This window comes from Perca fluviatilis, chromosome 23 (genome assembly GCF_010015445.1).
Source record: "Perca fluviatilis chromosome 23, GENO_Pfluv_1.0, whole genome shotgun sequence".
Taxonomy (NCBI): Eukaryota; Metazoa; Chordata; class Actinopteri; order Perciformes; family Percidae; genus Perca; species Perca fluviatilis.
In genome coordinates, this window is record NC_053134.1 from 7,977,738 (window position 1) to 7,989,264 (window position 11,527).

The window sequence follows — 11,527 nt, forward strand, 5'->3', positions numbered from 1 at the left end:
AGTGGTTACCAACTTTTTTTGGATTGTGACCCCCTAAAATACATCAACATGTATATTGTGACCCTTATCACAGGCTAGGGCATTAGTGAGGAAATGTGCTGTGAAAATGAACATGATTTTTTCCTTTTCCTGTTTGATTTGAGTGTGTAGGCCAGAAAACAACATAATCAGTATCCCGACCGCGCCCCCCCCCGAATTAATTTGAGACCCTTTTGGGAACCAATATCAACAATTGACGGATGTTACGCTTTTATTTTGAAGGCCTCCTTTCAGGAAGTGTCCTTGCTGTCTGTTTAACTCATAGACAGTAGATTTAACTTGACATCGCTCTTTTAGCTTGGATGAAAACTTCAGTTCTGAGAAATTCAATGAGAAGGTGGACGCTAACCATGACGCTCCTTTGAAAAGTCTCGAAAGTGTTTGGAATAAAGCCGCCGGAGACTGCAGGGTCCCTTATTTTACATTTCCTGGTCGAAAACTGTAAGTTAAACAAAAGTTTAAATGACCTTACGAAATAAAGTTAGTTTAAACAGTGTGTTTGTCCAAGATTTCGCTAGGCTGCTAGCTAACGTTAATTGTGTTCAAACCAGGACCCAACGCGTTTTTTTTTCTTATACTCAATTTAATTAGACGTAACGTAGCTAACGTTAGATACAATGTGTTTGCGTTGGCTAACGTAACGTAACGTTAACTAACAGAGTTTAGCTTAGCTCATTTTCACTTGTTAGTAATATTTTGGGTTCCTAATATTTTGGTAACGTTAACTTACTTACTATAATTATTTAAGTTGCAGTATTGTGGTGACTTGAAAGAGGGTTATTATTGTCATTGTCTAATTTTGTGAATGTAACTAATTATTGAATTGTTTTGCTTTGGTATTAGTAGCAATTCCCATAACGTATATCTTCGGGACTTTTATCATAATTTTGTTGTTTTGTTAATGGCAGAATAACTATACTAACGTAATCAACAAAGGTAGCTCATTAGCTTTTATATTAACAAAGAATACACCTATCAAACCTACTAATTCATATTATATAAGTTGCCATCCAGAGACAAGAACAAAGACTTTTTTTAATGAGAGAAAGTAATAATTTCTTCTGATTCTTTACTTTTAAGGGCATTGTAGTTAAAGCAAGTTAAATTATGCTAGCTTTGCATGTAAAAACTTTTACCACAGCTAATTTATTCATCACCATTCATGTACAAGCCAAATCATGAATCACTGTGGTGAACCTCCAGTTTGGCTCCCACCCACATTTGCTGCATAGAAGGCAGTCGCAGCCAACACAAAGCCAGTTTAAAGCTACTTCTGGTCCAGTGTTAGCTTTTATTATCAATCTCAGACTTCTGCAGTCTTTGTTTGGGTATACCTCTGTAGTATAAAGATGCTCCGGAAGACTCTCCCTCCTGAGGCGCTGCATGACCTGCTGGCAGCCCTCTCTGCCTGAGCCCTCTCTGCACTTCTGATGATGTCTTCCGGACAGAGAACTGAGTAGCATAACAAAGGATTTTATTTCCTTTTGTGACAATAACCACATTTGTATCCTACAAAAAAAATCCTTGCAAAACACTTGCTTGCACAGCCCATATCTGATGTTACAGTGGGAGAGTTGGCATAATAAAGCACATTTCCACATTGCTCAGTGATTTTTGAAAACACAAATTTAATCTCCTGGCACCAATCATCTTGTTTCCTCAGGCAACAGGCATTTATTTGTTGCTCAGCCAGGTAAAGAGGAAGGAAAGTCCACTATCAACCCTAGTTGGTATTATTAGCAAACCTGGCCTGCTGTAAGATCAACGTGGCGCAGACCCCAAGTTTTCTACTGTTTATGATTTTTATTTTTCTCGATTCAGCGTGTCAAGAAAATAGACATGGGCCTTTCTATCTTAGGCACCTTTTTTTTCCTGACCTTTGCAATCCTTGCATTCTTGGTACAGTACTCTTGTGGTGTAGTATTTTAATAGAAAGGATGTCATTTTAAAGTCCCATGTTATATTCGGATGTTACATGCTTCTGAACTTAAGTTAAAATGTTTAACTTAATCTGAAACAGGAATCTCGCAGGAATTTAATTAAAGGGCCCAGTTATATATGAGAGCTGTACAAATGGCTTTTGGAATTTCAGCTTTTAGTTTTTATTTGTGCAGTCAGTGCTGGGATTGTTGGGGAATTGTCATTTCTGACAAAGAGGAAGACATTTCTCCAGAGTGTGCCAGGAAACGCTTCCTGACAGGACTGCGTGACGGTCTTCCTGAGTGTAGGGATGCGTCATTGTTTATAGTTTCATTCATCGTAGGCCCTATTGCAGACCTTATTTGACTTTGCAGCATTTTACTTATCTTCTGAGTCTCACTTTATCGCAATTATGTCCTAAATAAGCAGCCCTTTCTGAGTATAAAGTCCCCTTTCTGGGTATGAAGTCTTAAGACTTCATACCCAGAAAGGCTGCTTCTGTGCTAAGACCTTGATAACAAAAGTAAGTTTTTCTTGGCTCACTGTGATAGCTTACTCAGTTCCTCCTGCCCCTTTCCACAATCCTCTTTATTATTTTCCACCTCCAATGTGATTTCTGACTATGATGTAGTTGAGGGCCACGTGGAAAAAAAACTCCCAGAACTTGGGATCAGTGTCGCGGTGCTATCATGTGAGTCTCTGAAAGACAAAGAGTTGTTTGTGCAGGGTCTTAATGTGGCCACCGCTGCACTAGTTTAAAGTCTCAGCTGTCATTTCTGTCAAACAGTCTGACCTCACAGCAGCCCAAACTAAAAGTCCACTGAACCATCCCTCAGGGGCAAGTGTAAACAAAGGCAGGGTGTTTGACTGGTGGTTGGATTACACAGGGAAGTCACCCTTTATGTCCATGTTACCTCTTAAAATAGGCTACTACTGTAACTATTACTGCTGTACTGCAACTGTTAGAGCTGAAACAATTGATTGATTGACGACTATTTTGGTAACTGATTAATTATTTGAGTCATTTTTCAAGGAAAAAAACATTCAAACTTTTTCTGGTTCTAGCTTCTCTAATATGAAACTTTGCTTTAAAGGCACTGTCACCTTTTGTTTTTAGTCGAGCACAAGTAACAACCAGTAAGATCTAAGTGACCTACTGGTAAGATAAAGATGGAGCAGGTCAGAGATATACACAACAGTGCCTGACCATGCAAGGCAGAACAATATGAATTCTGAACTTTGTGATAGGACGCCAATGTCATTTTAATTCATAGAAAAAATAAACAGCAGATCACGCTTGGAAATAAAGGGTCAGTTACAACCCTAATTGAGATACTTTAATATCGGCAAACGATGCAATTAAAACTGTGCTAAGTTATCACTGCTGCACATATCACTGCAACCACTCCTTGCAATACCACTGTTACTTCACTGACTTCCGCAACTACTTTTGCTAATAGCACTGACAGTTTATTAAAGGTGCCCTGCCACACATATTTCATTACTTTGTGGTAATATCTGAAGTTCTACCATGGACTCTATAACATTTTTTTTGTGGAAAAAATGCCTTGGTTACCTTATTTCAAGCCATTCTAGCATGGTATAGAAAGCCTACAGGAAGACTCAGCTCGATTTCTGCCAGTTCTCATTAATATTCAACAAGCTAAGCTGTTTGAATTTGATTGGCTAACAGCTAGCCAATGAGAGCCTGGCTGTCAGAATCCTTTACCCAGCCCAACTGGGCGAGCTCATGAATAGTAATGAGCTCAGGCAATATGATGTCAGACTGACCAGCTTTTGTAATTGGCCTGATTTCTCTGCTTATTTCTTTTCAGTGGCTAGAGCTGACAAAGGAGGTAGCAGGTTATTTTCACATTCACAACAGAACACAAACACATATAGACCTAACATATTTTAAAAAATGCAAGTAAGAATGGTTTTGTATGGCAGGGCACCTTTTTAAATTAAGGTTTATTTAGTCAGAAATTCTTGCAGAGATTTAAATAAATATCTCTTGCAAGCAAGAGCATAGTGTATAAGGGTTTAAGAGCTTACAGAAAACTAACTTATGATGCTATCCAATGTCATTGTTATTGGCTCTAAATTCAGCTAAGGATGGTTATTTTGGCAACTCGGATAGCAAAGCTTTCTAAATTAAAACAAGTGAACCATGGCTTCTGGATGCAGTAATGAAATCTGACTTTGTCATATTTTCTTTGATAATAGGTTTGATAGGTGTATTGAGTAAAGGATCAAATATAACTTTAATCAAATGCCAAATGAGGCCAATGGTAAATCGTAAAAAAAAAGTGGCAGCAACAAAAGCACACAGTATAATTCCCTAACACAGCAGGATAAGATACTGCATTGTATAAAAATGATGATGTTCTCTTTTTGAATGAAACAGCTCTGTATAAGAATTCAAATTTAGATTTTAGTTGATGATCAAGGTGTTCGTGGGTTTTGTAGGACAATCTGCTGATAAATAATCTGCTGTCAAAATAAAAACATTGGTATTTTTCACAGTTTTCGGATATTTTATGATCGTTGGGTTGCTGATGTAATGGTTTGTTAGTGGTACTGATGGCATACAAGATTGTATTGATATCAACTTTACAATGTGAAGTTCGAAAACAGATTACTATTTAAATGCAAGTAGTGAGGGACCAAGTATTGAGCCTTGTGGGACAACAAGCAAAAATGTCATCCATCGACCAGTTACTGTACTACAACTAATGCTGCTTCTTTTACTAGTCTGAGCCAGTTCAGTTCTGAAATGCACATCTGTACCACAGCTGGAAGTAAGCAATTGGAGTGTTTGAGGCACCAGGTGTGTGTGTGTGTGTGTGTGTGTGTGTGTGTGTGTGTGTGTGTGTGTGTGTGTGTGTGTGTGTGTGTGTGTGTGTGTGTGTGTGTGTGTGTGTGTGTGTGTGTGTGTGTGTGTGTGTGTGTGTGTGTGTGTGTGTGTGTGTGTGTGTGTGTGTGTGTCCCACTCAGCATAGGGTCAAGTAATCCCAGCCTATTTTCTTTTCAGTTGAATTGTCCCTCCCCCTCCATATCTCTGTAAAGCATATGTCTCTTTGGAGTTGAAAGACTTTGAGTGAAATTTACAACCCCCATCAGTATCAGTTAAAGGATAATGGTGGTATTGTGTTGGTGTCTACAAATCTTACAAAAACACCAAAACCAGCAAAAGTTAGTCCGTCTCTTAATACTCTGACTTGCCTACCTCGTCTGTGGCACACATCCCCAAAACCCATGTATTCCTACTAAAGATGTAAATGTAAAAACGGGTCACAAATGTATGGTTTAATTAAAAGAAAGGCTATGTTAGTTCCTAAAACAGCTGGCTACTCTAGTTTTTAGCTAACCTTACTCAAACGAGTAAAAATGCATCTATTAGGGACTATTTAATGCTGTGGATTTATACACATTTAGTGCCTTGGTAGGTATTTACAGCAGCAGGACGATATAGTATTCAGACGAAATAACAGTGTCCATGGTTAAAGGAACATGTCACCCAGTGCAACAGTGTGGCTTATTAATGTGTTTCTAATAGTTTTTGCACAGCAATGGAGCTGTACAGGCACAGGTAGGATATATCAGGCTTTGGGAAAATGCCCTATACTTGTTAATATGATCAAATCATTGTCGGTTTTGGTCTTTTCAGGGCAACAGAAAAATACCACCAGCTGAATAAAGTCTTCAGAGTTTTGCCTGAAGGGTGGAGGGAGGGAGGCCACAGGGGTCAGCAGGGATGTCAGTACCAGACATTAGTGTTTGGTTTTGGGAGTGATAACTAACCTGCTCAGGAATGTGTGTAGTGCTCACTCCTACACTCTGGGATTATCAATCATCATTACAGACACTTGTTCACATGGTTGGAAGAGATGGTTGGTTTGGGAGATGGACCCTCATCTGTGGGTTTTTCTCGTGAGGTTTTGGTCCGAACATTCTTCATGGATGACCTGCTCATCACAGATGCAAAGAGAAGTGGAAAATATCTCAGCCTCGCATTTTAAAGTGCCTGGTTTTACGAGTCTGAAGAAAGGACAAGCTAGTTTATTTGGCAAGTTTCAATGCCATTTTCAGCCGCATGACCAGCACAACAGCACATGTATTTCCTGGTTTCATTATTTTTTTGATTTTTTTTCCCTCCGGCATAAATTAAACCCATATTCTGAATTGCACGTGGGCTGATAAGATGCTGTTTTCCACTGAATTGGATTTCTCATGAAACCCATTATAGCAGATTAGATGTGGCTTTTATCACAAGACAACAGAGACAGAAGGAGAGCTGCTGCAATTATGGTAACACACTGTGATTCGTTTTAGATTTCAAAATGTTTTCATCCCACTTTTCTCTACATTTGGTTGCACCATGACCAGAAGACTGTACAAGATAGTTGAGTAGAGCATACAATAGCACACACTGGTGTTTCTCTCTTCATGCCATTTGTTGTTTTCTGCATTCACACAGAGAAAAAATATTCTTTTTGGAAAAAGGAACAAGATTTAGGTTTCTCCCATGGGGTGAAACAAGCAGCTGACCAAATACAGCTTCCACCCTGGTGAGAGTGAGTGATGGTTCTCTGTCCAACTCTGGAAATAACTGTGGAGGAAAAAGTAGTAGTAGTATATGTGTCATGAATAGCCCATGAGAACTGTAACATTTAATTGTAAAGCTGTTTTATTTTGAAATTTGAGTCATTTTCTGGAATGCTTATTGACCAGAAGACCAGAGGCCTGTACTACGAAGCAGGATTTGGCGTTAACGAGCTAACTTCAGGCTCAACCCAGGATTTTCTGTACTACAAAGGTGGATTAGTTGTTATCGGGTTCAATCGCCGTGGTAACTCATGCTGAACACCTAACCTGGTCGGGAGCAGGTTAAGTTGTTGATTAGAGATCAACCGGTGTAAAAGCACCGCCTACTGACCAATCAATAGATTGATAATGGCGTCAGAGAGAGAGAGAGAGAGAGAGAGAGAGAGACAGACTCATAAAAGTTAAAACATTTAGAGACCGACAACCCTGTTAACATTCCCTGATGGGTATTTTTATGAAATGTATATTTTAATGGGAGGGAATTACATATCGGCTTCTTGAGCCGTGTGTCGCCAATGCGCATATCGGTTTGAATTATGTTTTTATATTTTTTTATTTGCTCTCACGATTGCTTCCCACTGCCAGGGTTGCAACTGAAATAATAGGCTAAAGCAACGACAGTTTATGGAAAGCACAAGTGTAATTATGGTAAGATCTTCGTCCTGACTGATGGGGAAGTGATATTGATAAGAGTAATTTACGCATCTACAGCGTGATCGGCAATTTTTTTTTTTTTTGCCAGCTTTCCTTCCTGTTTTAGGAAGCAGCGACTGTATTGCGTTTTCCCTGTAAAACCGAGTCTGTGTTCTTCATATTTATGTAGAATTATAATTTGCTCTTCTTATATATAACATGCGGCTCTGGTAGATGTTTGCGATTGGTCGTGGTGCGCAAACACCGCCTCTTTTATGTGAACGTGCGTGCCGCTGGATTGGGAAACCCTGAGTTGACTGAACTAGTTGATAACCAGCGTCGTAGTACAGGTTATGCGGGACTGCGGTTGTTAGGTTTGGTGAAGCCGGATTACTGAAAGAAATCCAGGACATGTTGATCTTGCTTCGTAGTACAGGCCTCTGCTTTGTACTACATTGAATTACATTCAATAGTTCATGTGTGGGTCTAGATCACCAGAATAATCAAGCTTAATGATATGATTATGGAGTAGTGCAAATACAAAGCAGTGTGTATGATGTTGTGTCCCTTTCTGTGGAGTGTGTAAATGAAGCAACAAAGCTCTTAAGGCCCCTTGTTTTAACAGCAGACCCCAGCCCCCAGCTCATATTGAGGCCATTGGTTTAATTAGGCTCTTAATGTCCATGTTTTACCCTGCTGGGTGTGACACTATGACCCCTAAGAGGGAGGAAATGAAGTAAACCCTGCAGCCCCTGCCCCCTCTCTCTCTATTGGACTTCTGAACAAGTAGAGCCACTGTTTTATGTTGTTAGTTCTGGGCTTCAGTTCCCTCTTACAACATACTGTACTATCTCAACCCCTTTTTAAATCAGATTTAGTTTGAAGTGATAAGTGGTCAGTGCAAGTAAAGGAGAGACATGTGATAAGTGTTTGAATTCATTGGTCATGGAGATACTGTCCAACTTTGTTAGGGAAGTTTGAGATGCCGAGCATGCCAGTGCTACGAGGCCTGAGACCCCTGGGAGAATAGTGCCATTATTCCGGATAGGAGCCTGCCCATGAGCATCCGTGACTGCCGGAAATAAGGCTCTCTGGGTAATAAGTCCTGGATATCACTTTGTTTTTTGTCTCTCAGGGAGACCTTTTTTGTGGCACAGACTGCATGGTTAATTTGATGCAGCAGTCATTTGAGAAGGAAAAATGAGAGCTTGTACCATAACAGGATTAGTGATAACACTGTTATGTTTTGTTTTTTTTCAAATGGAAACATGCAGGCAGGCTTTAAATTTGAAAACTGATGCTTGTAAGGGAGAAAAACTATGCTCTAAGTAGTAAAAAATAATAGGGGATTGCTGCTAACGATTACCGGTAAGCTAATTATTGATGAATCTTCAGAGTATTTTCTTGTATAAAATTGTGACAATCAGTTTCTTCGATCCTATGTTTGCGTCTTAAAATGTCTTGTTTTTGTTTAATTTCTTTTGAGATAATATAATCACAAGGTCATTTTAGTGGTTGTTATGGAGAGTCCTTTATGGATCCCTCTTGTTTCTTTCACTCAACCTTTTTCTTCTCTTTCAGATTCATTCACAAGATGATGTCCGACGCCAGTGATATGTTGGCAGCAGCTTTGGAGCAAATGGATGGGATCATAGCAGGTAACCACATTGTACACTTGGACTTTAAGACCATAGCGCTTTTATAAGTGGGCATGGTGGCATACTATGGGGTCTAGCCACATCTGGAAACCATTGAATTTCAAGCTGGGAGTACTACGTCTAGTGGACGGTAACACAATGTGCCCTTCTCCTTCCACTTCTACCTGCAGTTCAATGTAATCCCCCTAAATATACATACAAGTTTGGAATAATGCTGAAAGTGTGCTACTGGCTCTTTCTGCCTCCACTGCATTCCTCCACCATGAGAAATGAAAGAAAGTTTCCTTTGTCCATGCAGTGACGGAAACTAATGATTATTCAAGCTCTGTGAGTTTGGAATACAAACTTCTGCTTGGGAACTTTTGGCCACTCTGTACTTTTGCCGCTGCAGATGAGCAGAGCAGGCTTCCCTTTCAGAGTCCCAACTTTTCCGCTGATGTGTGTAATTATAGCACTGACCTTTCCAATGGGAGCAAGGCAGCTGATCACGTGAAATCCCACAGTCCCCACTGTTTCTGCAGAAACCACAGTCGTCATCAAGCCCCACTCCCTGGCTACTGTGGGGAAGCCATGATTGTTTACATATTTATTTATTTAGCTCCCTCTTTGTTACCGTTGGACATCTTCACCATGGCTGACATTTAAGACCGATGACAGATGGAGTGGAGTAGGCAGCAGCACCCGATTGGAACATCATGCGCTTGAGTTCAGTCAACAACACGTTGCTGCATTTGCTTCCAAGAAAAATCTGAAAATATGGTTTCCACAGTTACAGGAGAAGATTCAATTGTTATACTGTCTCACATGATGTTTGATAGAAGCCTTCCATCTTTCCTCTTCATCCACTGTTCCATCCTTCGTCCATCCACTCCCTGTCCATCCTCCCTCCTTCCACTTTCCTCTCTTCCTCTTTCTCTATATCTATATATATACTCTCTCACTTTCTCTCTCTTTCTCTCCTCTTTCCTCTTTCCTCTCTCTCTCTCCTCTCTTTCTCCTCTCTCTCTCTCTTTCTCTCCTCTCTCTCTTTCTCTCCTCTCTCTCTCTCCTCTCTTTCTTTCCTCTCTCTCTCTTTCTCTTTCCTCTTTCCTCTCTTTCCTCTTTCTCTCTTTCCTCTCTCTCTCTCTTTCCTCTCTCTTTCCTCTCTCTCTCTTTCCTCTCTTCCTCTTTCTTTCCTCTCTTTCTCTCTCACCTCTCTCTTTCCTCTCTCTCTTTCTCTCCTCTCTCTCTTTCTCTCTCTCTCTCTCTCCTCTCTTTCCTGTCTTTCCTCTCTTTCTCTCATGTGTGTATGTCTTTCTCTCTCTCTCTCTCTCTCTCTCTCTCTTTTCCTCTCTTCCTCTTTCTCTTTCCTCTCTTTCCTCTTTCCTCTCTCTTTTTCCTCTCCTATATATATATATCTACATATATATATATGCATGCCTCTCTCTTTCTTTCTCCTCTCTTTCCTGTATGTATCTCTGTATATGTCTGTCTGTCTCTTTCTCCCTCTCTCCTGTATGTATCTGCCTCTCTCTGTGTGCTGTCTCTCTCTCTGCCTTTTCTTCTCCTGTCTGTCTTGTCCTCTCTCCTCTTTCCTGTCTCTTCCTCTCTTTTCCTGTGTGCCTCTCTCCTGTCTCTTTCTCCTGTGTGTCTGCTCTCTCTTGTCTCTCTGTCTGTGTCTCTCTCTGTCTTTCCTCTCTGTGATGTGTGTGCTGTCTCTGTCTCTTTCTTTGTCTCTTTCTCTCTCTTTCTTTTTGTCTTTTTGTCTTTCTGTCTCTCTGTCTTGTCTCTCTCTTGTCTCTCTCTCTTTGTCTCTCTGCTGCTGTCTCTCTTTTTCTCTTGTCTTTCTTTGTGTGTCTGTCTCTTTCTTTCTTGCTCTCTCTCTGTGTGTCTCTTTCTCTCTCTCTCTGCCTCTCCTCTCTCCCCTCCCCCCCTCTCTCCTCTCTCTCTCTCTCTCTCTCTCCTCTCTCTCTCTCTCTTTCCTTTCTCTCTCTCTTTATATGCTATATATCTTTCTTTTCCTCTCTCTCTTTCTCTCCTATATGTATATATGTATATATATATACTCTCTCTTTCTCTCTCTCTTTCTCTCTCTCTTTCTCTTTCTCTCTCTCTTTCCTCTCTTTCTTTCCTCCTCTTTCTCTCTCTTCTCTCTCTCTTTCTCTCTCTTTCCTCCTCTCTCTCTCTCTTTCCTCTTTCCTCTCCTGCCTCTTTCTTTCTTTCCTCTTTCCTCTTTTCCTCTCTCTTTCCTCTCTCCTCCTGTGCTGCTCTCTGTGTGTCTTTGTCTGTGTCTTTCCTGTCTGCTCTTTCTTTCTCTTTTTCTGTGCTGTCTCTTTCTTTGTCTTTGTCTTTCTTTGTGTCTCTTCCTCCTTGTCTTGTCTTTGTGTGCCTGTCTCTTTGTGCTGTCTTTCTTTCTGTCTTTCTTTGTGTGTGTGTGTGTGTGTGTGTGTGTGTGTGTGTGTCTGTGTGTGTGTGTGCTGTGTGTGTGTGTGTGTCTTTCTCTGTGTCTCTGCCTCTGTCTTTGTCTTGTCTTTGTCTTGTGTGTGTGTGTGTGTGTGTGTGTGTCTCTGTGTCTGTGTGTGTGTGTGTGTGTGTGTGTGTGTGTGTGCTGTGTGTGCCTGTCTTTCTTGTCTCTCTTTCTTGTCTCTTTCTTTCTCTCTCTCTCTTTCTCTGTGTGGCTCTGTGTGGCA

General features: G+C 40.6%; 1 protein-coding gene across 9 annotated transcripts in view; it reads left to right on the plus strand.

Moving 5' to 3' along the window:
* Positions 1-339: 339 nt before the first annotated feature.
* Positions 340-11,527, plus strand: part of ppfibp1a (PPFIA binding protein 1a) — a 34,735-nt gene continuing 23,547 nt past the window's right edge. For 7 of the 9 annotated variants that reach the window (XM_039791580.1, XM_039791581.1, XM_039791582.1 and 4 more), the window contains exons 1-2: positions 340-480; positions 8,782-8,858. In XM_039791580.1, the coding sequence (XP_039647514.1) occupies positions 8,795-8,858 (64 nt within the window). In that variant the 5' untranslated portion in view covers positions 340-480; positions 8,782-8,794. The remainder of the gene's footprint in view (positions 481-8,781; positions 8,859-11,527) is intronic. The other 2 variants (XM_039791586.1, XM_039791588.1) reach the window with 1 other exon arrangement.